At 37.2% G+C, this 27,581-nt stretch overlaps 1 protein-coding gene across 6 annotated transcripts in view; it reads right to left on the reverse strand.

Annotated features, from left to right (window-relative positions):
• ARHGAP21 (Rho GTPase activating protein 21) overlaps nt 1–27,581 on the reverse strand; it is a 124,324-nt gene that overhangs the window by 43,761 nt on the left and 52,982 nt on the right. For all 6 annotated transcript variants that reach the window (XM_069777095.1, XM_069777086.1, XM_069777079.1 and 3 more), the window contains 4 exons: nt 27,158–27,340; nt 19,585–19,609; nt 6,922–7,014; nt 2,870–2,948 (listed from right to left, as the gene is read on the reverse strand). In XM_069777095.1, coding sequence (XP_069633196.1) covers nt 2,870–2,948; nt 6,922–7,014; nt 19,585–19,609; nt 27,158–27,340 — 380 coding nt within the window. The remainder of the gene's footprint in view (nt 1–2,869; nt 2,949–6,921; nt 7,015–19,584; nt 19,610–27,157; nt 27,341–27,581) is intronic.

The raw sequence follows: 27,581 nt of genomic DNA on the forward strand, positions 1-27,581 counted from the left end.
AATACTTTTGGTGTATTGTACTATATAACGTGCATGCAAATTATGAACTAGTGTTAGTAAGAACCACCACACAGAAAATGGCAGTTTACACAAAAATATTAGACACAGTATTGTGAATTCTCAGGTATCTATCATGCAAATCACCTACATTACACATTTTGAGAATTAAATTTAAAGTTTATTGACTCGGTCATCAAACTCAAGCACTAATCACAAACACTATCTTTTGATGTATTATTTTGTATTAATGAAACAGATTCAGTAGCTAAACTCTGTACATTTTTGAGTAATCCCAACACCTCCAAGAAGAATTTGCAAAGAGAAACAAGTGGAATAGACTTAATCACTCAAATTCCCCACAGTTTAAAAAAAAAAAAAAAAAAAAAGAAAAGAAAAAGAAAAAAAGAAGTTGGGAATCAGAATCTGTTTCTTGTTTTATTTAGAACCATAAATAGTTTATGGAGTTTACATTAATAATCAACATATCTCCAAGTTGATTACATAAACAGATGAGAATAAATTGTTAACGGACCAAAGTAATAAGTTTGAAGGTAATTAAAAATACAGTAATTAAAATGTCTAGAAGACCATCACATAACATACTGAGACTATAAATGAAACTGACCATAGTAATGAACAAAGGAGATTTCAACTGAAAAATTAGCCTTTCAAAAGGCCTTTCAGCAAGCTGCTTGCACAAAGCCTACTAAAGAAACTAAGGTGTGCTGAACGAAAGATTAGCTAAGACACAAAACAGAGCAAGAACTGTGTCACTGGGTACTTTTAACATGAAGAGTTTAAGTACATTCAAAAGTGAACTTGTGCAAGACTAACCTATCAAGAACTATTAAATGAAGTGATGCAGATAAAACCTTTAGTTCAGCAAGTTCCTAAACCAAGGATTTCTGAAAAACAGGCTAGTACTATCTGACCAAATATCACTCTACAGTTTCAGCATTTTCACTGCCCTCTCCTAAGAATCCATTACTGGATATTATCAGAGAGGATACTGACATAAACAGACCATCAGTCTGACCCAGGATGGCTACGTTGATGCAAGAATACCATGCTAAAGCAAGAAGCATTCACCATAATTTTACTTGCCATGAAATGGCAGCACAAGAAATAAAATACTTCCTGTGCAGAACAAACTGCTCTGAGTTCAAAAACACTGTTTTCAAGCAAAGAATTAAGAATTCATTCTTTAGTCACATGAAAAGCATTGCCTGTAAACTACAAGGAAGATACACCTGATCTGGAGTCTGAGCTCTCTTTATGTATCAGAACTAATATTTATCTGTTTATCTTAAGAGGTTCAGCTGCAGACTTCCTGATGGTTATATTTTCTGTATAAACCACTCAAGGATACACATGATCTTTTGTTATGATCTTCTGTGATGTATACATCTGGCTCAAGACAACAAATTGTTCTCCTCTCTTAACTAACAATAGCATCCCTTCATGTTCTCTGCGCTCATGGAAATTAGGGGGACAGATGCAGCATTGCGCTATACCATTCCTGGTTGCACTAGATAATCACTGATAAGGCCTTGTTCAGGTGTCCCTGGTTTATCCACAGTGGACTGAGGTTGCATACTGCTGGGATAGTTCACTACCTACACTCACGGGGCTGAAAATAAAACTTTATTCACAGGCAGACCTAGAGTTAAGAACCTCTGACTGCGTAGGCTACTGGAAAATGTGACTGGTCTCTCTTTTTTGCATTAAGATAAGAGATTTAATTGACTGATGTACCTGTTGGGCATGTAATGTCCTGTCTCTTGGGCATACGCTATTGTACAATATTGCTGTCTGTACAAATACAAGATGAAAAAACGATACATGGCTAGTGTTACCTCCAGTAAAGGCTATAAAAAAAGATAGATTCCATCCTTCCAGCTCTTGTACAGAAAGTACTGACACAAAATGCATGTCAGTCTACCTTGCCTGTCATACCTTTGAACACAGAGTTTTGTTGTTCAAAAAAAAAAAAAAAAAAGGGCAAGCACCTGGGATGTATGTATGTTAAATGAAACCTTGAAGAAAGACTGCACTGAAATAGGAAGATCAGGATTTATTTTTCCTACTTCTAACTGTAAGCATTACTAAGTCTTAACACGTGAAGATTCACTAAAAATAGAATGTGACATGTGAGATGTATTTGGAAAACATTCTTCCATGCTGCTCGTAACACATCTTTTTTCCACATAATTCATTATTATATTGGAAACTTGTTGCTATTAGAACAGAAATTGACACCAAGAAAACTGTAAAAATGGAGGCAGATACGAGACATGAAAACAAGTATCTAGATTCATGTATGGACATGATTTAACAAGCCCTTCTGAGTTGCAGGAGCAGTAAATATTATCATTTCCTCAACTCTGTGCAAGGTTCATAACTTGCTGCAAAATAGAGGAAAGCCAAGACGTACTGCAGATGTTTTGCAGGTGTGCACCTGCAAATCATAAAATTTTTCCTTTACCAGATACGCTGATTTCTAGTTATCAGATCTCATAAGCAAGGCAGATTTTTCTGATTTGCTTTTTAAATTGACACATATATGTGTGCTGTACATATACCTAATCTGCCTATTTTAAGTTCAGACAACCTTCCTTTATAACACTCAGTGTGATTTGCTAACGAGGGACAAGCACTGACATAAAAGGACTGTGGCACAATTCAGCACACACATTCTCAAACCTTTCTCAACATTCGGTAAATATACGAAAGCAGAAATAGTAAAACTGAGTGTGTATTAAGGAAAACTTAAAAATATGATGACTTCTTCAGAACCACCGTAAGTGGTCATTTCCTGCTTAGTATACAAAAAGTAATTGTGGCACATAATTAAATACTAGTATCTCACCTGTTCTGTATTAAAGCAATAACTTGAGAATATGTCTTCCCAATAACACTTTCTCCATTGACTTTTATAATTCTGTCACCTGTAAAGAGAAAAGTTATACCTTAAATTAATTTGTCTAGACATTTTTTGATCATTTTTATTTTGTCCTTCTGTATCCCACAATAATCAAGATCACCAATATGTTAAATTCAAAGTTAGCCTTCTTTAAAAATGAAAAAAAGAAGAAAATACAAGATGCACAATACAGCTACATGTAACCATATACAGGATGCCAAGTTCTACTCTTTTCTCCGAACATTTTCAGATGTTTTATCTTATTCTAAGCTTCCAAATGAATCACCTAGAAACTCACAGAAAGAAAACCACAGGTGTCAGCTACACCAGAGGCTCACTTAAGCATCCCATCCTCAAAATAAAGCTTTTGATGTATGGTAACACAGACTGACAACTCTGCCCAATTCTTAAGCAAATTATAAGTAGACATTGCATTCCAGTGCTTAACCTCAAACAAAACCAAACTTTAACTCAGAACATTGCCAGGTTTTGCTGTACACATCTCCTTTAATAGCAGCAAATACTGCAATTTTGTACTTCTTCCTTCTGAGAAATAAAGAACGAATATTTTGAAAGGCTCCAGTTTCCTCCTTCGTCAGAATAATCTGGGTTGTTTCCAAGACATTAGCATCTCTTCAATGCATCCTGGACAGCATAATGGGTTATTTCTTATCCATATAGATATATCTTTAGACCTAACATCACTTTTATCAGATTTCTCCAAATAGTTTGTTGCACCTTCCTCATTAAGAGCTCCATATAGTCTCATAAATTAAGTGGCGAATATATAACGTGGAGCTATTTTCAGCTTTAATGAAAACCCCATCCCATTCCTTCGCCAAAAACGGTATTTACGTCATCTCTGATCAGAAGAGCAGAAACCTATCTTGAATTTACTAATGAGGAGAAAATGGTCTAAAAGATTACAGGTAGGGAACTTTGGAAAGCTGCTGGAGAAAGAAGAACTGAAAGGAAGGACTCATGCAAAGTGAGCCAAACAGAACGGCTTTTTCAACACTGCTTTAGAAACTGAAAGCCCTTTTTGTGTTTCTGGCATGACCAAATCAAAACAAGGAAAAAAGCTGCTCACTCTGAATACTCAGCCTGACTTGGTGGCAATAATGCTCTAAATGCTCGTGCTCTGTGGAGGTTCCCTGTATGGACCCCAGATTTCCAGACTTACCAAACCACATGGATCTGCTGACTGTTTTTAATTTGGCCTGCACACACAATGTAACATCATGCAAATAAATTTGTGAGAGATTTTCAAGTTTACATATGCCCTTTTAACAGCTGGTTATCACCTTTCTCCTCACCTGAAAGAGCTCTCAGAGTTTTGTCTCTTGCTTCCTAAGCAATGAAAGAAAGGTTGATGCCAACATTTAATGGCTGCTAGCAATCCACATGACTGATAGGCACCTGCAACGGATGGCAAACCCTATCCCACTGTTGCCTACACACAGACAACTTAAGTAATTAGGCTGAGAAACTGGACTTTCATGAAAACAAAGTTAATTTTGAAATGCTCAGTATCACACCAATATCAATCCTTTCAGAAAGTTGCAGGAAAAAGAAATACTGTAGTTTGTGTCAAAAAATGTTCTTAATTTACAAGCTGTGAACCCTGTCCTGCTAGGTCGTATGGCAAGACTTCCTAAGAACACACCAGATCCTTCTCTGGAACTTAAAACTAGCTTTTTTCCAGGCTGTTTCAGAACTTGTCCACAGATGTAGATCTTTACTCAGTATTCCCACTAAAAACTGTAATAAGGAATATTTTTAAAGTAAGTCATATCATCTTATCTATTCTTTCCCAGTTTTTATTTTTCAAAGAAACAGACTAGGTTATACATAGCAGTGAAACAAATCTACTTGAAGCATGCATCCAATGAACCTGCCAAAAACCTCAGGTGGGACACGCTGCAGAACTGGTTACATGAGAGAAGCGGGTGTGAGCAACTGCAAAATACAACTTTGCTCAGTTTCAGGTACATATAAAGGGGGAGGGCAGTGCCTGTAGTGCAAAAAAGGATATAGAAGCATGAAGGCTTTTTCTAATCGCTCTCTGTCAATCTGGTGGCCCATTAAGTATCTTTGATCAAACTAGAAATTAAGCTGAATGCACTTAAACCATCTGCCTTTGCACACATATTTTAGTTCTTTATATTCTTGCATATACATAAATGGCAGCATGAAGATCAAGACATGGGAAATGTGGGTCTGTTTTGGCTGTCTGTATTTCAATTTTTCTAACATTTATGTTTGGAACTCACAGATATGTTCTTTTTTAATGAAATGCCTCAGAGGTTAAATATGGGAAGTATGATCTAACTCTAACAAAAGATAATCTTACAGGAGTATTCAAATATACTCGGAATGAATTGTCTTACGTTTCAGACATTTTAACCTATTCCTCAAATTTGCAAGAGTATTGCAAGCTTTCCAGTAAGTAGCAGCCAGGTAAGCTCCTGAAACAGAGCTCACTGATTCTGGGTAATGAAGCTTGTGTTGAGACTTTCAGGATTACAAAGGACCCTGCACCAGTGAAATAAGAATTGACAAACATAGCTACCTAAACTCATATGAGATTTTTGAGTATTTTCTTTCCATTAGCGTGACCATGAAACAAAGCCAAGTTGAATTAAAAAAAAACAACCAAACAAACAAAAAAAACAAACACAAAAACCCCAGTTTATTCTACAAAAAATAAGAAATGCATACATTGTCTCTATCAGAGGTTAAGCAACCTACCTGGCTGACCAATTTCTGAGTGTTTTATAATATAATTTCAAGATAGAGATATAGTAATATATTTCACTCCAAAGTTTTAAACAAGAAATAGTGGCATGACCTAATTAGATATAACTGCTATCAGCAGTGTGTTTAAGAATAATATTCTGGTAATTTAAAAATTTATTTTCTCATTTATTTTCTGTTCTATATTCTGAGCTCCTAAAGATCTCTTCTATGCCTAAAAATAAAATATTCTCTGAAGATTTCATCTCTTTCAATTTGGCAAACACTGAACAGAGTAGAAATTAACATGGCTCCTCTGTACAACTTCAACATATGCTGCACTTTATCAAGCCAAAACATTTCTTTATACAATAGCATTAAAATAATGCCAAAGTAGCCCTTCCCTAAATAACTACTTAAGGAGAAGTTAAAAAAGAGAAATGTTTTATGCTGTACAAGTAGGATCTAGTACTGTTTTTAAATTGCTGATCATCCTAGAATCTTTGTTTTTCTTTAGGAAGAAACATACAAAAATTATTCTATTCCAGTTGAATGCATATACATAACTGTTTTCAAAAGAAAACATCAACATCCCAATATCAACACAAACACAATCTTTTTATAGAACATAAGTTTTGCCATATTTTTTTTTAAGAACAGAAACCTGCATTTGTATTGGTATCCATCTATGTAACTTATTGTTTTATCACTCGTAAGACTTCCCATTCTAACATAGCTTTTCTTTTTCCTTCGACACTTAAGTAAAGGTGTGACAAAGTACGTGGCACTTCACAGAAAATATGTTTTCTTCTTTCCAGTTTGATTAAATCAAACTACTGAACAAAATTTGATAAGAAGAGAGAGACTTGGATTGCTCCCATTTCATTTAAAGGTAGAATAACTTAGTTTAAAAGACAAAAACCTGAGTGTTTTGAGATTACCAATTTGTCAGAAAGCAAAAGAAATAGGAGCTTACAGGTGTCATTTTCCTCACCTATTTTTATCATATACTTGTTCTTTTCTAAAGATAATAAACCAAAAAGACTTTAATGCCTTAATATATTTTATATAGCACTTCCTGAGAGAACACAACAGTGCTTTTGAGATGAAAAACACTAGGGGACTATTTAAAAGAGAGGTTTCAAACTTCCAAATGAAAGAACAAGTTTTAAATGGAAGATAGAATATATGTAGAAGCATAAATCATATATATTTTACATCACATACACAAACACGCTATCAGTGTTATAGAAGAACAGTACCTGTGCACAGTCCAGCTTCAAAAGCAGGTCCACCCTCTTTAACTTGTTTAACAAATATGGTATCCATTGGCTCCAGTCTATTCCTTTGTTTTCCTGAGGAAGAAAGAATATTTCTTAATAGCATTTAATTATACTGCATTACTATGTTTTTACTTTAAGAATTATTTTGAAATGTAATCCTGCCACGTTCATCATTACATTAAATACTCAAGTTCAATTTGGGGTAAGGGAAGGTAGAGAGACTAGGAGTCCCAAAGACAGCATTTTCTTTAGCTACACTAAAGATCTTTTAGGTGTCTAGGAAATAAAGAAAGGGGAGGGGGTTGGGAAGAGAGATGTATCTCAAACTTAGAACTTGCAACTATGTCCCAGTACATGGTATTTTTCAAGTTCATTTCATCATTTCATTCCTACATCATCCTCATGCTGATGCCTACACTATTCAGTAAGAATTATCCCTTCCTCTCCTAGATTGCTATCTGGCATAAGATAAAGCCAGACAAACTGAGTAAGAATTAGTAGTGCAAACTGAAAAATAAAATTTTAAAATCTTTCCTTAAAAGGAAAAAACCGTAACGTTGATTTATAGTCCTCATGGAACTGTAACACTGATTTTCTAACTGTTTTTCAGATGAAAGTTTCAAGATGAAGTCTAAAGTTTTCTTGAAGATTTATCAAAAGTCAAAAGAAAATGCATAATTCAGAATAAATTATAACGTTTGCATGTGCTGTACATATCCATATATACACAATGTAGAAGTTAATCTAAAGTAGTTAGAAAACATAACACCTTCTTGCCTTCTCAGTACACACTTAATTTCTATGCTTCCAGAAACAAAGGTACTTTGTGCTTTTACATGCATGACACCAAATCTAAGTAATTCTTAGTTGAAGTACCCACTGCTTCCGAACATCGGGGGGGTACACGGGATGGCAGTAAAACAAAAGACAAACAAATAAAAACAAACCAAAAAACCCACACACAAACAGAACTGCAAGACAAAAATCTCCAGTTATACTGCAGGCTAGAATACAGCGATCCTGTCCTGAGCTACATCTGTATGTAGCTGGAGTAAGCCATTTTACAGCATCTATACAGCTTCACTAGTGTAACTTCTATGCCAGTGAGCTAAAAAAAAAAAAAAATCCCCCCAAAACAAACAAAAACCCCACCCAAAAATAAAACTTGAAATTTTATTTCCAGTCTGCCAGAAGACTGCACTGAACTTAATGTGTTCTACAGCGTTAGCGGTCTCTCCTAACACCCCTGTCCACCTGGTGCAAAACATGAGCACTCACAGAACCGGCAGCGGAACCTCAAAGGTTACAGCCAGACAAGCTTTTATGGTGCCAGCCATGGCTTTAATAGCCTTGGTCCCTCCCAACTCCTATCACCAGTTACTACCCCTGTACCACACACTCAGCTGGGGAAATGCCACCCTTTGGAGGCTACATGATAAGCCAGCCCAGGGAACTGACATGGACTGAAAATAAGCAGGGTCTGGGTTCCAGTTTACCACGAAAACCAGGCATAGTAGAGAGAGTGGCATAAACTGCAGAAAAAGAAGGAACAGCAGGAGAGAATAAAGGGATTGCTTGAAACCGGCACTGCTGATAAAAGAAACACTCCTTGAAACTGCAGTGTTAGGTTCTCATCACTTCTTCAGTGACTAATCTTTGACTTGGGCACAAATGGCACTGCTTTTGGAAGTATTTTCGCCACAGCTTTAAATATCCTACCTGGCCATGCTTACTAAGCCACAGCATTATATATTGAATATAAATAAGGTGCCCCCCTTACCCTTTTTTTGGTTCAGTTTCCATATGGGAAAAGCTTATTATTTGAAGAATTATTTGAAGAATTTTAATGAATTGCACAAACCCAGACTTCCCTCTGACTGATTCACGCTTTTCAAATACAAGTTTTAGCCTAATGCCTTCATTCTGCAAACCCCCAGTATCCTGCCATTTTACCACAAAACAGTTGAACAAAATGGCTGACTCATATGGCTCTAAATGGCCTTCTCAAAATAACTCCAGATTGGTAAAGAATAATCAAAAAATTGATTTGATAGAATCAGATAACTACTATATACAAAGCAACTGAATTATAAATCAAGAAACTCCAGCTGGCAGCTCAGTCCCCAAATACTTTAAAATTTGATTAGCAGGACATAGCTACAAGACATACAAAATGCTCTTTGTGAAACAAAGCTAGTATCTGTCATTTTTAATCTGCTGATTTAAATAGACACTGAACACATGATGGGTCCTGTCCTTTAAGAGGCAGTAACATTTCAGCAAGTTTAGACAAGCTCCAAGAAGAATTTACCCAGATGCCATGAACAAAAAGTTGCTTCAACCACTTACAAAAGTGAAGTTAAAATATGACCTTTTATAGGACCACCAAACATCCTTCCCAGTGTTGCCACTTAATCTTTTACTAAGTAATATACAATCCCAAAAGTGACAACACAAATCAAAATAACGCAGCTTCCATGGCACATTTAATTTATAACACTTAATACCTGATACTTAGAACTCAACACCAAGGGGCTACCTCAGCTTCCTTTATAAAATGCTCATCAAAAAAATGTTAGTGGCCTACTACTAGTTTGCTTAACACTCAAATGCTACTTTATGCCTTGGCCGTACCTGAACATACAAAGCAAGAGGTCAAGCAGATATGGTTACTCCCATTCAATATCCAACACACAACACCTTTAACCATATCTGAGTTAGAGGGGAAAACTGTACCAGTTTATGGAGACCAAAGACTGAAACCTTCCCTGAACATCTGATTTCTGACCAACCGACCCATCAGGTACACTCAGAGGTTCTTCAACAGTATGGGCAATCACTTCAGGTTTTCACAGCTAATTTATGGACCAATTCAGAAAGCTGATTACACATTAAACTTGGTTCTTTGTCCTACATACGGAAGGAAGCTATATTGAACAGTCATTCTTCTTAAAGAGGTGAACCACCACACTAAAGATAAAGATCAATTTGGGGGCAAAAATTAGGATGAAAGGTTTAAAGTGTTGTTTACATCTGCAGGTTCATTTTACAATTCAGTAATATCCAAATACAAGTAAAGACAAGAAGAAAACCTAGGACTCCCAAGCTTTGGTAGATGAATACATGCTCTTCATTCCTCCTTGGAGTTTTACATACTTGGATACGAACCAGAACTTTTTTCCTTCAGTAACATATAAATGAACTTCCTCAAATACATAGCCTCAAAGTGTATGTTTATATTTTGAGTTTGAAACTCAAGCAAAGCTAAACACTATTTTCTGACAGTAGGAGCTAACAATACAATACTTTCTTCAGACCAACTGAAGCAGAATAAATCTTGTAGGTGTGCACTCAATCATTACAGAAATAAATTCCAAGTAAAATGGATAATCTAATAACTTACCTCATGTCTCAAAATTCAACAATCATTAAACTTCAATTTAATTGTGCCTAAATCTCCACTGGGTCCCATCTGCACCCAATCATCAGGCAAAAGCAAGATACTATTAAAAATGTGAGCCTACACTTCCCTCCTTCCAAAGTTCCCCATCCAGAGCAGATTATCACAGTAGAACTTTTACACTAAATTCTCCAGCGCTGCACTACATAGTGTCACAATTTTCCCTTCTAATATTGAAAGGCCTAATTTTTTGGAGCACGCCAGCAACTCCTTAAAAGGCAATAAAAGAACAAACAGTAAAGCAGCTCATACTACCAGTCTGTCAGACTTGTAGCCTTATTTGCCAGTGCTTTTCCAGTGCTCATTACTGCATATTACTTTGCCTCCTCCCTCCTTCTCCATACTTTTATAAACAACTTTATAACTGAGCATTACATTGCAGGCTACCAACAAAGATGACAATTTCTCCCAAATCTTCAACTGCAAGTGAAAAACAAGACATCACGCACACATAAAGAACAGGCAAAAGGATGAGCTACCAGGAACACTCATACATGCACGGAAGCAGCACAGATGTAAAGCACAACTTCTGCAAAACATATTTCATATTTACTTCAATTCTCCACAAGTATAGCTATAAACAGAGGTGCAGTCTTACATAAGGGCAGTAAAAGAAACAGAAGCATATGAAGTTGCTAAGTACACAAATTAGCTGACCAGAAACTAAAAAACAGTCCATAAAGTTGTTCTTTCCTTTATCAGTCTTGTAAGCATACAAAATTCTCCAGCATGAGTAAATGGTCACCAGTCAGGATAAATTAAAACTCAAGTTATTGTCCAGGCAGTAATGTAGTTTTACTAACAGAATGACTAAATATTCCCTGCAGTGCCACCACTCCCTTAAGTGCTGCTATTCAAACAAAAATGTAACTTTAGAGAAGGCAAACTGGTGTCTGAACTTTTACTTCAGAGATTCAGCACCATCAGAAATAAGGAAATAAAAATGAGTCACCAAGTATATAGAGGGCTCAAGGCAAAAATTCATTGGCTTAAACAAGGAAGTAAGGAATCCGCAGAGTCTTTATAATGAGGTCCTTGGTCTGAACAACCAAAGTTAAGAAAAGTAGTCTGAAGAAGCACAAACACCTGTAAATCAAATGCAAGACAAACACAGAAAAGCAGTTTATTGCAATAAGATTTTTCCTAGCCAATATATAAATTTTTCATAGTTGTACGCAAATCTTCTAATTAATCAGCAATTTTCAACCAAAAAATACTAACTGCTACCTTCCATAACCAGTGAGATCAAAGGAGAATCTACAAAATTAAGAGTAGCATCTTGTTTCAACTGTTGTTCAAATTAAGGTCAAACAATATTAAAGACTTTATTCATAATACATACATTTATAATAATTTATGACCTAACCTTTATACTACCTGGATCTACTAGCTGAGACTAAAAGTCAATACCACCTTCACAGTCTGACAGGGGAAAGTAAGTTTCCCATTGTAAACTTTCCTGACAAACGTTTGAGATGCCAGGAATGGCAGAGGTAAGTATGGTGCACTACCACAACAATCTGATTTGCAAAATAATAAAATTCTAATACGCTCTTTCACCCTGATAAAAGTGAATATTAAAAAAACTCCACTACTTTTAAACAGAACAGTAGAATTAAGAGTTGTTAATTAACATTTATAACTGACTTACATGGGGGGTGTCATATGGTCACATACAGCAAAACTTCTCCTTACTCCCCTAAACTTGATGTAAAAATTAAATTTTATCTAGGTACGAATTCTAGCTTAAACCCCTAAAATGCTAGTTTGGAATACAGCTGCTACAAGGAACATAACTAGTATTATATCAAATGCGTTAAGCTTGAGTTAGCTTTTAAGCTACTCTTTGCAGACCAGACAGCATTACTATACTGCTCTGTGATTCGTCTGGAAAACAAAGTAACATGGTAGAAGTTAATATTATCACATCCACCAACACACTACAAGATAGCAGCAAGCACATCACTTCTCTGTAGTCATTAACCTTCTGATATAAAACACAGACAAAAACATGTGAGTCACAAAGACTACAGAAAGGACACCTCTCTGACAAAGAACCTTTACATTTTGAAGAGGGAAAAAAAAACCTCAAAAGAAGCAGAACAAAAAAACCCCACACCAAAGTGCTATTGCTGACATAGCTCTTCTTTCTTTTTGACCTGCAGAGCACAGACCTGCAAGTGTTTCAGAACACAGTGTAATACATACTTTCTTACAAAGTCTCTCCTAAGAGCCTACTGCTTAAATACATGCCATTTCTTCTCTTCCTAGAGGAAAAAAAAATTTTTGCTCAGGGCAGCTGAACCATGCCTAGAAATCCTCATAACGCAGGAACTGGATAAAGGCTACAGAGTTTTGTTAACCTTATGCAGAATATTTTCACTCCTGGCCCCATGCTGAGCAGACAGCAAAAGTGTGACTTTCATTTTTATACTAAAGAATCACCAGCCCCATGAAACACCTCAAATTATTAAATTAAGACAGGCTCTTATGTACATCTTTCTCTCACTCAAGAGGAAGGAATATTCCTCTTGGACATGAAGATCTACAAATATGCTTTTGGATATCCAAGGCATTTGAACTCTGTTGATTCAACAATGCCAAGTGGCACTGATTCTTGGGACACCTTTCAGGCAAAGGGACAAGACATATGTACAGATACAGTGAGAGAAATGCTTCCAAATGATTACCGAATCAAAAACCTGCTAATCATTTCCCAAGCTACTCAAAAAGAGATCACTGAAAGTACAGCAGAACTTACATTTATTAAAAGATATTTAATTTAATATAAATCACAAAACTGTCAGGATTGCATTTAACTGAGAGAGTCCAACTAAAGACAATTCTGGATTTCATAATATGCAAACTGAATTTCATACGTAGTAAGCATTTCTCCACTAGCAATCCATTGCAGAAAAGGAGCCCAAAGGTCCCAGCCCAGCCCCAACAGAGCTTTTTCATGCATTGTCAAGCACAAATTAACTCAACTAAAAAACACTAAGCAAAATACAGTGTCGAAGATGAGCCTCTAGAAGAGGTTGATAACAAGTAAAATAGCACTGTTGAGTCATTTAGCAGAGAAACACCTGGCATTCAACTCTGTGATACAGGAAAAATACACTCTGTTATTCCTCAAAGCATCTCTGGCATTTTGATTGGGCAACTCAAAGATGATATTTCTTCTGCTTACTCTTCTCTTAAAACTGACTAATACAACCTCAACCCTATCTTCATGGCAGGGTGGGGGGAGAAGGAGAGAAAATAATCTGATGTTGTTATGGAAAACATAACAGTTTCAGCTTAATGACAAACTCTCCAAAACTGTGTTTTCCCATTGCATTATTTGCCAATATTACAAGTTTTTTTTCAATTCTCTCAAATCTAAAATGAAACCTTTTCAAGTTTAAAATTTAAGCTATGATTAAACAGTCTAAAGGATTTACTTTAGTTCTTAGATAAGCATAGAGCCATTCAAATTTTATCTGTTGTAGTGAACCTACAAACTCTCCCCTAAATCCATGGAAACTACACTTACACAGCTCTTCACATTTTTATTAAAAGTCTAATATGATTTGAACTCAATAGTAGTCACTGAGAAACATTATACATGTGAACAAGTTGGAAGGCCACTCTGCTGGACATTCTGGATGTACTTTAAGGGAACAAGGAATCATCAGGCCCTGGTCTCAGTGGAAAACTAAACAAGCCCTCACTTAGCATTCTCAACATTTAGTGTTAAAAAATTAAGTTGGATAAAAAAATCCATGAAAAAGGACAATTTACTGTGGTGCTATCCTAAAGCATTAGTGTTATATATCTCTTCCCTCTTACTCCTAATTCCACCACCATATAGCTTAGACCACATCATCCCAGCATCTATGACCTTTCCAAATAATGTGCTTTCATATTCATTCTCTTGTTCCTTATCTACCTTGTTCCCATCATCACAGGCACACTTCGTTTATTTCACAACAGACTGAGCTGATAGGAGATGATATTGAAAAACATGGGATTAAATTAAATCCTGGGAGAACACAAACTACATTACAGAAATCAACAGTCTGTTTAAAGACATGAAACACTGAAAACTCGAGGCATTACATAAGCAGCAGTAAGGAATAAAAAGCTTTTCCTGTATTTTTTCCACCCTTCCCCCAAAGGCTCTATAACATCAAACCAGACTTGCACAGAGCTGAAGGAGCTCAGGTAATAAATTGGAACTATTTAGCTTAGACAATTGAAGGGTAGAAAGATTATTCCGTAGTTAGGCACATTAAAAAAATAGCCTGGTGATCACAATTTAACTATTTAGAAATCTGAGCCAAAACAGGTGCCTAAAGTCTCATTAGAAAGTGCACACTCAGTCTCTACAGAAAAGGACACTGAGCAATATACCTAAGTCGCCTTTCACTTTTACGGGAAAATAAGCTACTAGTTGCTATAGATATGTCTACATAGAAATAGGAGATAAAGTAAGAAAAGCAAGAACATAATATTAAAAAATATGATACTGGATTATAATGATACTAGATTTCCAGGCACTGTATTAAACATAAAATAGCTTAGTTCTCATACGAAAGATGAAATCCCTTTCAGACTATTTCTATATGCTTATCACTGTTTATTTTAATCATGATCCACAAGCCAAACATTTTTGAAGAAAAACCTGTTTTAGGACGAGATACAAGAAACAACCCATTTAATATGTACTATACTTGTATTTTGCCAACTACAGATTCAAGTAGTCTTTGAAGGACAACATATTCACCATATTAAGTGCACAATGAAATGGCATGGAGACAGCATGGCAATGGAGATTGTTTTCTCCAGCACCACTTACCACATGTTGACAGTGCAAGTTTTTAACAAAATATTACTATTTTTAATAGGTATAAGTATTTTTCAGCTTGTCTCCAAATATTCCTACGATGGTCTGCTGGGAGACTTCTGCCTGTAAGATAGCTCTCAAACAATATTTTGATGCGAGACAACTCCAGAAAACAGGAAGAATACTGATGGTATACCAACCTCAAAACACATGAAAGAAATACTCCAATATAGGCTGGTCAACATAAAAAATTCTCAAGAAAACAGTAGAAGCTGATAAAAGTTTCCAGTCAGCAACCAAGGAATCCATTGAGAAAGATCTGCATCTTCTGATAAAGTGCACCTGTTAAGCTAAGCTATTAAAATGCTTTTCTAAGGTCAACAACCTGGAGCAGTGAAAGCAGGAAAGAACAGAAATCTTTCAAATAATAACTACGCAATATTTAGGGTAAATCTGCTGTGATGCCCTTCCAGCACATAACAGGGTGCTGAAGTCCCCCATAAGAAACAGGGCCTGCACATATGAGGCTTCTACCACTTGTCTGAAGAAAGCCTTATCTACTTCTTCCCTGATCAGGCAGTCTGTAGCAGATGCCCACCAAAACATTGCCCACATGAGTATGCCTGCAAATGCTGACCATAAGCTCTAAGCCGGCTCCCCATCCATCCCAAGCCAGACCTCCATGCATCCCTGTTGCTTTCTCACAACTTAAGAACAATGGCAACTCAACCTCCATGATCTCCCAACCTGTCCTTCCCAAAGTGCCTGTATTCATCCACTGCAGCACTCCAGCCCACTCCTCTGAGCTATCCCACCACATCTCTGTGGCCCCAATTTGGTCGTAGCCCTACAACTGCATGCAGAACGCCAATTCCTCCTGCTTGTTACCCATGCTGAGTGCATGGGTGCACAGGGGCTTCAGAGAGGCCCTCAAAAAAGGGATGAGAGCTTTCCCCATCATATCGTCCTGTAGGCATTCCCTTATTTATGTGCATACACTTCAGGTGGTCCCCTGCTGTCCCAGCTGTTGGCCATGAGGTGTCTCCTGTCCACAGTGTCCTAACCCGTTCGCTTGACAAACCAATCCACCACTTCCTCACTTGCTTCTTGGCCATCGTCTCCCTCCTGTGTTATTCCTAGTTTAGAGCTCTCTTGGACAAATTTGCATTACCTTTTATTCTAAATGCTTTGAAATCTCACTGCTTGCCAAAAGCAAGATTAATGCAAGCCAGGAGCATGATCTAAATATATACTAAAAAAGTTGCACTAAAATTCTATACCAGAACATAAAACCATATAAAAATATTTCTTTCACTGTTAGAATACATCAAACCTGGTACATGCTTTTATCTTCTGCCCTCTAGACTTAATTAGGTACTCAGCTCCTTTGAAAAAATATTCAAGTGCTTTCAATAAAAGGCAATAGCAATAGAGATGCTTTTCTCCACCTATTCAAACCTGTAAGTGCTGAACCTGCTAAAAATCTCAACTTTTATAAGGTAAGTTTAACCTGTGAAAAGGGCAAAGCAGAAAGTGCAGGTAATTAGAAATCTTCACTCAAAATTCATACAAAAAAAGACAACGATTTTGCCCTGGCACACACTGCTTCACAAAAATGAAAAGCTTGAATCCCCTTAGCTTAGTCTTTCAGAAAGGAAAGCTCAAGTGAATTAAGTGAATTATCATCTACAAACTTCAAAGCAAAAATGTTTACTTTTCATTGTTAATTAAGTAAGACAGAGCTTCAGAGGCAAGTTTTCCAATCAAGTTTGAAGGAAAATACATGAAATTTGCCACTAGATGGCTCCTCTGTACGACACACACACCGTGCAGCCCGCCCAGCAACATGCTCTTCCTCAAGCTGTTGAAGCAACTGGTCCTCCAGCAGCAATGGACTCCCACAGCCAGCAGTCAAACACACAGCTTCTTGCCGCTCTGAAGCGGCTCGGCCTAATTTTCAATCTTAATTACTTTAAGAATTCTTGTGATAATCCTTCACAGAGTTTCTGGCATACCTACTTTGCTAAATTAACATCATGTTTGTGAACATGAAAAATGAGATAGGCTTTTCCTTATTTTCTCCTCACAAACTAACTACTCACCTCATTTGGGAACAGGAACAACTTGTAGTAATGTAAATAGAAACCGTTTCATCTCCCCCGCCCCCAAAGATCACACTAAATGCTGGAGAAAAATGTCTTACGGACTTTGTCCCATTTTGTTATTTTTAAAGGTGTCATACATAAAACTGGCAGGTTAAGTTCTATTGACACCTACATCCTCCACCTCAAAGTCATTTCTTCTCTTTCCAGAATGAGCGCAAGTCCAGCCTTCTCTCCTGCTAATGAGAATATTGTTATCTTTCCAGAGCACTTTGTGCCCTCTGGTCTGTATTTCAAGGCGTACAATGTACTACGTTGCTATAAATAAGCAATAGTTGAGCTATGATTCATAGTTTAAGTAGCTACACAAAAATTTCCAGAAAGTAATCTTGCTCCCACCTGCACAGGTCTCATAATGAACCAAATAAACGTTTGTTTACTGCTGTTCCTTTACTGAAAAATAGATCTCGGATAACATTTTAGGTAAACAGACCCACATTTGCATCTTTAGCTGATCCAGTTTCCCCTGGGAGAAGAATACTGCAGAACTTCTTTAGACCACAACTGATATCTTCCATGCTGGTTTGGCACAGAGGATTGACTCCTTTCCCTTCCTAAAGAAATCTGCCTTTTCTTTTTGTATGCCAAAACGGACAAAGGCAGATAAAGGAGGTTGCAAGTTTGGGGGGTGGATGAGAGTCACAAGAAATAGGAAGAGATTGTCTTTTCACTGTTTAACAAGCGGGTGACAACAGCCGAGTAAAACTAGGAGGAGGAAATCGATGAATTCATCAGCTTCCAAGAGAAAAGTAAGAAGGTTCAAGTAAATTCTTATTTCCCAGAATGCTTCTAATATAGCACAGTTACACAAAGAAACCTGAAACAAAAGTGCAGACATGGTTCTCCATCTTCCAACTAACTGACATTTTTAAAAGTACATTGAAACCAGATACCATTCGCTGCTACAGTGTAAAGCAAATTGTAACCCACCAGTAGAACAAGCATTCACCCTGTGCTGTGATCATAGGTATCTCTCTGAGCACAGGTACCCCACCTTTGAACAGGCCTGTCCTCAACAAGTTGCACTGCATACTGCATTGCCAGATGAAGCGCAAACTGAAGCCCTGCACATTACACTCGCAATGTGGCTAATCCTACCACCTCTGCGTAGGCTACCATCGTGACAGACTGGGAAAAACAGAAAGTGGGACTCGGCTCTCAATCTGAAGACCCACTTTCCTTACCTAAATCAACACATTTTTCACCCTTCTACAGAAACAAGAAGGTATCAGCAAAAAGGGGTGCATGGATGAGAAAATAGCTAAATATCAAAGAGGAATTTAAATTCAGTGGGACTGAGGTGTAGCACAAACTAATAAAAAAATAAGTTAATCGGTGAATTAAGACAGACAGACACAGGCAATGTGAGCGTGAGAAAGCTATGAAAATAGAGGGGCATAACCTAGAAATAAGTGATTTTTCCATCCCTCCTAAATCAAGTGTGAGGATTTTATTCGCACATCTTATCTGACACCACTGAAGCATGTTTCATGGATGTCTTAAAATGTACATGAGAGTACCAAAACTGATGAAATAAGTTAGATCAGTACTATTAAATACTGAAGGAAGTATCATGAAGCTAACAGGAATAAACATTTTTATCTTCTGCTTTTAAAACAGTTGTATACCACTTTTGTGGATAATTTTTACCATCACTACCAACACTAGGTTTATATACTTACGTGTTGCTTTTATTAGAGTAAGTCACAACAAAATTCAAAATTCATACTGGCTGCTCTTAGACACACCATACAGCTCTTTTTTTCAAATGCATGTATATAAATATATCCATGAGACTCAAACACTTTGTAGTAGTACTTTGCACAAATAACTGTGGGTCTTACATGCAGACCAAATTAAGAGAGTGTGAAACTTTGGCACTAAAAAGTAACATGGTTGGTTTCTTGTCTTCTTGTCATATACATAACAAAGTGATATACACAGCATAGAAGTGATACAAGCACATATTTTGATTAACTTAGTGGCCACGCAAACACCTACACTAAATAGGTGAAGCTAAAATACAGGTATTTTCTTTCTTTTACTTCAATGACACGAAATTCAGTGAGCTTGATGGTTACACTGAAGTGACTTTACATTTCAAACTCTTAGATAGCTGTTGAAGTGTGCTACACAGCTGAAGAGAAATGTTCAACATACTGGATCTGTGAAAGAATAAAAACAAGACATACCTTGTCTATTCCCATTCTCTTCATCCTAAGGAAAAAGAAAGAGTGAATATTAAAAATTCAATTAATAGAAAAAAATGCATAGGCATCTATAAGCTATGCAAACTTGAAGGGAATTTGTATGATTAAGTCTGCATTATGGTTGTCTCATACTTTTTCACAAATATTCAACTATATGAAATTAAGGCTTTCATTCTGTGACTGTACTGTAATACCCATTTAAAAAAACAAAAAAAAACCAAAACAAAAAAACAAAAGCAACACAAAAAAAAACCCCAACAACTAAGCACAGTTCCATGAAACATCCCCAAAGAAACAACATGAACAGCACTATCTAAAAACAAATGTACCAAAAACCCTGGAAACACTGCCATAAAGCCTAGTACTGCACTGTGTGTTGTCGCAAGCATATCTAAGGATTCAAAGCTAAATAGTAAGTAAAAGGTACATAGCACAAATACAGGCTGGGCAGCGAGTAGATCGACAGCAGCCCTGAGGAGGAGGACTTGGGGGTGTTAGTGGGTGAAAAACTGAATACGAGCCAGCAATGTGTGCTCCCAGCCCAGAAAGCCAATCACATCCTGGCTGCATCAAAAGAAGTGTGGCTAGCAGGTTGAGGGAGGTGATTCTGCCCCTCTACTCCACTCTCGTGAGACCCCACCTGGAATACTGCGTTCAGCTCTGGGGGCCCCAACATAAAGACATGGATCTGCTCAAGCAGGTCCAGAGGAGGGCCATGAAGATGATCAGGGGGCTGGAGAACCTCCCCTATGAGGACAGGCTGAGAGAGGTGAGATTGTTCAGCCTGGAGAAGAGAAGGCTCCAGGGAGACCTTATAGCAGCCTTCCAGTACTTACAGGGAACCTACAGGAAAGACGGGGAGGGATTCTTTATCTGGGAGTGTAGTGATAGGATGAGGGTTAACTGTTTTAAACTGGAAAAGCGTAGATTTAGATTAGATATTAGGAAGAACTTCTTCACTGGGAGGGTGGTGAGGCACTGGAACAGGTTGCCCAGAGAGGCTGTGGATGCCTCATCCCCAGAAGTGTTCAAGGCCAGGTTGGATGGGGCTTTTAGCAACCTGGTCTAATAGAAGGTGTCCCTGCCCATGGCAGATGACCTTTAAGGTCCCTTCCAACCCAAACCACTCTATGATTCTATGAAAATATTTTGTAAGCAAGTTTTGAATATGCTTCTTGAAGTTTGAAATACCAAGTTTGTTTTGCCTTCAGTACTACTGCCTAGAGAAAAATATCTACCCCAAAAACTATTTAGTAACAACCTCAAAGATTCTCCTTCTACTTATTGCACTATCATAACTACCAAGTATCACCAACATTCCTTAAAAAAAAAGAAATCGCACAACTGGAATGTACAGAGGGAGAATGGCATGCTTAAAATAGAAAATAATTACTTATCTAAGTTACTTTCTTGTCAATATTTTAATATGAATGAAAGGTCTTTGAAATATCATGGCTAATCTCTTCGACAAAATTCTACGCTTTGAAAAGCACAATTGTTTAAATATGGAAATATGTGCTTCCTTTCCGAACTGTAACTTTATGGAGTAATAAACTTTCAATCTAAATACAATTTCTTAGACTAGTATGTACTATTTGGGAAGTACTTCTAACAATTCACTTCAGCTAATTAAAACAGCTTCATCCTGAAGCAAAGGAGGAGCAAGGAGATGATCACAGAAGTAATTTTCACCTCTGTATTCCCTCCTACTTTTAAATGGATTAATTCCAAATTTCTAGGTCTTTTGCATTTAAAGACAAATCACTATCTTTTTCATATTAAGTATTTTCAAAGCAACTGTACACTGACCTGAGAAAACCATTCAAGAGAGGAAGACATGAAGAAAGAGAGGGAGTAAGACCTGGATATGAACACTACATAATGATGAGGATAAGACATGTCTCTCCTAGGTGCAATACATTTCTTGTGAGACAAGAAAGTTAGACGAAGAGTTAGAAGAAAGTTAGAAGAACAGGAAGTTCTGCTGGAGCTTTGTAAGATACTACAGAAAAAAAACCAACAAAAGAAACCCCCCAGAAACAAAACACTGAGTTAACAGAAATCAGGTACTCATTCTACTTTTAAAAAGCCATGATAATTATCATTGCCACCCAAAGTCTGAGAGCAGCAAACAGTATCCTTAAAGCTGGACAGTCCTGTCTGCTCGATACTTTGGTAAAAATACCACACTAGTAGACAAGTACTGTTAAAATTTATCATTATATCTCCTGAAGCCCTGTAACAGCCAATTGGTTTTGAACTACGATCAGCAGCAAAGAATTAGACAAGGCTAACATCTGCATGTCTCTAGTTTCCGCTCAATCTGTCAAGTGAAAAAACATCTTTAGTACTTTGAATATTAAAGCTCAGTGTGAAAAACATGGGTCACGCACAGGGGAGGCTACCTGGTTTGATGCTATAAACCAAAAAAATTATGGAAGTGAAAACTTAGATAATATATAGTTGCCACCATTTATGAAATACTGCAGTGGGGTTGTCAGTTTGTCACTGCGTATGCAAAGCTCTGTTACAAAAGACAGCTGCAAAACATTAGTTTTTCATGGTATCAAGCCAATGAGCTCAGGCCTTTAAAAATGGAATGCTTTATAACGCAAATGTTTTGGAATTAACTTTCCCTCCTACGTTTACCTCTTACGCTTTGCAAGATGTTAGTATATGCTGCTTCCATACCTGAAGAGAAGGTTTTCTCCTATGACTTACTTGCTTCTCAGACTGATTGAACTTGAAGAATGAACTCCACAGGCAAAAGCAGTGTGTTGCTGACTAGCAAATCCTAATAAACATCTGACATGAAAAGCATAATTTAACATAGGCTTTTTGCAATGCTAGCTTAAGAAATCTTCCACACACTCCCTAATCACTTTCTTAAGGGAAAGGAGGCATGGGAAGCAAGGAGGAAAAATAATGGGTTATTCCTGAATGTCCAGCTATTCCCAGTTCGGTGTGTGGCCTCACACAAGGACAGCCAAGTACTTTTGCCAAGATGAAATGTGTTAAACCGCAGCCTCAGTTTCCAAGATCATCCTTCACACCATCCTTCACACAGGGCTGTCCCTCCCAACAGAACTACCAAACACTTTCTTCCATAACCTCTATCAATATTTATAAGTTCATTAATTAATAACAATTACAATAAGAAAGAGTCCCTTGATTTGTAGTTAATTAGCTCTTTTGTTCAGGAACCATGAAAAGATAATAAAACTTAGCACAATATCCTCAATTTGACCTACACCTGCAGTACTATGTACATACTGAATGTTAAATGAAAGAAATTAAATATAATATAAAGATATAATATATATAATAAAAGCATAAATAATGTAAATAAAATGTAACATACTAGTGTTCAGTATTAAAATATGCAGAGATAGTTCCCTGAATTAATTATAACCAATCATGTTCAATCATTTCAATGACAGCAAGTAAGGCCTGTTTTCCAGTCAGATGTAAATGGAGAAAACAAAGCTTTATGGATGTCCCTCATACACAGCTGTGCAGGTCACTGTCAACTTGTTACTAAGGAATCAGGTTTTATTCTTGAAACTCACCCTGCTTATGCAGGTGTTACACAAGTGTTTCACATCTAACTCAGGTGGCCCACAGTGCCAGTTAGAGCACTGGTCTAGTTACCTGAGCAGGAATTGTAGTTTCACATTGATGACAGTGGAAGTGTATGAAAGGCAGACATCAGCTTTGTACACATAAGGCTAGAAATATCTGCAACTAGAGTTTACCCTCACCAAACCCTAAGTCTCTTGGTTAACATGACTCCATCTATGTTGCTCAGGTTTTGAACAGTTCTTTCTTTTCAGAAAAAAATCAGTAGCCTCATTAAAAATAAAATGAAAGTTTACCACTGTTCGGTTTTTCTGATCAGTGCTGAAATGAAACCCTTGTTGAAGTTCTGCAACATTTAGAGACATCCATGAGATGGACCAGATAGCTAGAACTTCATGTGGTTGACGGTAAACTGGACTGTGCTTCACACAAAAGTGACCCACATTCTGTCAGGCTGGTGCTCTGCACTTCTGAATAACAGGAGGAGAAGCCTCACAGCTCTCTCCTTACTGAATAGCAAGGGTAAAGGTGATCCTCCAGTCTGTGCAATATTATGGGAAGGTGTGACCAAAAAAAAAAAGCAAATCACCTGAAGAACTGAAGATAACTCAAGACAGGTACTTTTAGGTGTTAATATACTAAAAGACAACTGTGTTTTGGGACTCCCTGTCAGCCAGAGCTTTGAGGCAGATCTGCCTAGACCTCCTCCTTGTAGCAAGCTCCCCAGCACAACTGAAAAAAGGCTTTTCAACAGAACATTAGTTTTATTAGACTAAGAACTAGAACACTGAACTTCTTAAAATTTAAATAAAACCCAAACACCTCAAATGCACCTAGGCAGAGAACAGATTTATTAAAGATTTTTATAAAAGAACACCCACTCTTCTCTACTCAATCCATCCTTTGGGGTAAAGTTGAGTTCTTTGCTTCCAAAATTCACCTCAGTGGCTTTCAAGTTGCAGCCTTCTCCAGCCCATTGGAAGCTTTTCTTCTCATTCCCATGGAATATCCAGCTGTGGTGTGATCTTTACCACACCCTGCAGTCTAGGACTATCATGGTCTCTGTCCTAGAAATGGCCACTGTTCCCTGCTACGTGAGGAATCTCATCCTCTTCTCCCCAGAGGATTCCACCTGTCATATCAACAGCTTTTCAAACACACACAAACTGCAATCAACAGGAGCTGAACTTTTAGTGGAGAAATTTTCACTAGATACTTCTGAATTGGAACCAAGAGTACATATTAAAAAAAACCAAAACCATATATGTCCACAAAGAATGTGGAAAGATTGTTTGAAGGAAATCTCTTTTAGATGCTTTTCCTTCTCTTCACTACCTCTACCAGTTTATGTTGACTTGCAGTAAGATTTAGAGATATTAGGGCAAGCTTACCTTGAAAGAAATCAAAGGAGCTAGAATGCAAAGCCTTCCCTGGGGTAAGAAAAGACCTCTGCACTGATCTAAAGGGAAAGTGCCAGCATCAGGTTGACACTTGCGATAACAAAAGGACTGTGGCTCTGAGAAACTAGTAGAAGATTGAGTAACTCTGGCTGTTATGTCAATGGCATCTTTAACTTCCAGCTGTAAACTCTATCTTATGTCAGAGGTTACTGCCTGCATTCTCAGGCGTGAAGAAGGGACAAGGCTACTACAAGATTCAAGACAGTCAGAAAACCAAATCATAGTTACCATTATTATACTACCTCTAAGGTGTGCAAAACTAAACACCTCCACCTTCTGAGGCCCTTACAATTTTGATCAATGAGGAAAGAGAGAGGAATGATACTTGAGCTTAGAATCAGTGACAGAGACTATAATTAGCTGGGTAACCAATAGGATCTTTGGTCAAATAAGAATGGCAGAGAAATCAGGTTTGCCTTATATTACGATCAGGCTGACAATAGGTGATTTTCATTCTTTAGTACCATAACTTAGATACACAGACTTCTATAAAAGCCACCTTATGAAGACCCAGGAGTAATAATTTTGAAGGTCGGTTCTTTTTTTTCCTACCACCTCATTGACACTAAAAGGAAGAAAAGAGAATATAACAATTCAGGTTAATTTACAGAAGTAATGACCAGGGCTCTGTCCAAATGAACCTTATCCATCTTTAGATATGATGATGAATCTCTGAATAAAGGTATTACAACTATCCAACAATTTCATTATTTCCTTTCCAAAACCAGACAGAAATGGAAATAAATTAACCAGATTCTGACATATCAGAGAAGAAACAGAGAAAAAGAAGGTGCTAAGAGCTCTCTTGCAGAAAAAGAGGGAGGTAGGACTTCAGGACACGTCTTGAGATTTACAGGTATGAGGCTCACTACGTACTGCTTGGGCCTCTCAGAAACCATCAGATGTGAATGAGAGGGGAGGGGCTGACATTTCTTTTTTATATTACTTGCCCTTCCTTGTGCCTACCTCCCTCTGCATGTGAAAAATATATTGACCTCCTCAGAGAGATCTAGTGATACATTCAGGAAGAAACCTACCCCAGTCACTTCTTAGTCAAGGAGATTAATCCTGCTCATGCTGTTTATTTTCACCCTCAACATGAATAGGGGTTGTTGTTGGGAGATGCTAACAAGTGCACATGAATGTTCTGCCCAGCTAAGGCTTCCCCACCCTCCTTCCTCTGTTTCACATTGGAATTCAACCAGAGACTGCTCTTGGCTGACTCTCTATAACCCATGTTGAAGGACAGAAATGTTGGGATCACCTGATACTGCTAATAGTCTTACTTCCAGTTAGCTTCAGTGACTCCTTGTCAAGGGGAAAATATTTGGGCACTCAAATGCAGGCTAAATAGCTGAAGTTAGCTGGAAAAGTGTGCCAACTTTCTCCTGCAAAGCTTTTTCTACTTCAAAAGAAATCTTATAGCCACTGAGGACAGGCAAAAAAAAGACAACTTTAACAAAAGAATCCTGCAGAGACACGAGTCAATTAGCTATCTGGAAAGAACATGAAGCTTCACTAACCATTCCCCATCTTGATAAGAATCTATTTTTATGCCTAACTGGAAAAGCAAAAGCAAAACTGAGAGGTGGCATGGATTATGAGAACTTGCATACTTGATGACTTTAAAATGAGCAAATGTTATTTGAACTCACTAGGAAAAACCCTCTCTCGGTATTCAAATTTTTATCACTATTAAATGGACTTTTTCACAACACTAGGTACTACAGCAACTTTCAAAAGGTTCAGTCACATAAGAGAATACATATACCCTTTGAGCAAGGCAGACCAATTAGCTACTTAACATTTAGCACTACTTGTTTTAACTTAAAATATTTTACAGTAGTTTATATAAGTTAGTTATCCTTTAATGTAGGCCTGTACACATTTTGTATATATTTGTCTCTTGACTAACAGGGAATTGCAGATTGTTGCTCTTTTCAGCAGAAAGAGCATAATATAGAAACACAACCTGTCTTTCTAACGTACATTAATTTTAGAATACTCAGTTAGAAACTACGGTAAACTAATGTTTTTCCAGGCTATTCTCTTAGTATGATGGTATGACAAATTTTAATTTGGGAGGGTTGGGGGGTGGGGTAAAAAAAATAAAAAGGAAAACACAACAGCAACAACAAAGAAAAAAACCCCAAACCTCCCACCCTTGAAGTCTACACTTGAAAAGGTGTACAGACTAATGACACTGGCTTTGGGTAAAAAAAAAAAAAATCTATACAGTGAAATATTTCCATATTCTGCAATAACTACTGGTCTTACCCATTTTAAGAAGTATTTTTAACTTGGGTGAACTCAGAGTCAATTCCATTTTCTTGGAATAGATCACTGCATGGCTATCAAATGATGTGATAAGTAAGCCCCCCCACCTTACACACATGGGATCTTTCATCTGTGTAATACACATCTATACATGCATTTACTTTCGAGCAAGCTGGATTTTTGACCCTAAAAAGTATAATAAAGCTATAAATAAGTGCTTCATTATTAATTTCACTTACTTTAAAAGAAAATTGTACTGCAGATTCTGGAGGGTAAACTATGAAGTGTCTTAAGGTGAAGCCAAAACCCTGAGATGTCCTCCTTAGCACGACAGTTTTGGGACCAGGCCAAGAGAAAGTTTCTTCTTCCTCCGATGGTGATATAGCTTCACTCTGCTCTTTTCCATCTTTATTTTTTGATGCCTAAAATAAAAAAGACACACACAGAATTGTAATTTGGATAAATAAATAAATAAATCACTAAACATTCCTGTGCACTTGAAAAATGTAATTTCTCCTCCCATAACCAAAATAACTTGATGATCACTAATATTTTCAAAAGAAATGTGTACTGTAAAGCAGCATCCCTTACAGCATTACACATCTCGTTGTATCACATACAGAATTACTCTTAAATTTTAAATGAAGATAGATATTAAGAAAG

The sequence above is a fragment of the Haliaeetus albicilla genome, chromosome 2 (assembly GCF_947461875.1).
Source record: "Haliaeetus albicilla chromosome 2, bHalAlb1.1, whole genome shotgun sequence".
NCBI lineage: Eukaryota > Metazoa > Chordata > Aves > Accipitriformes > Accipitridae > Haliaeetus > Haliaeetus albicilla.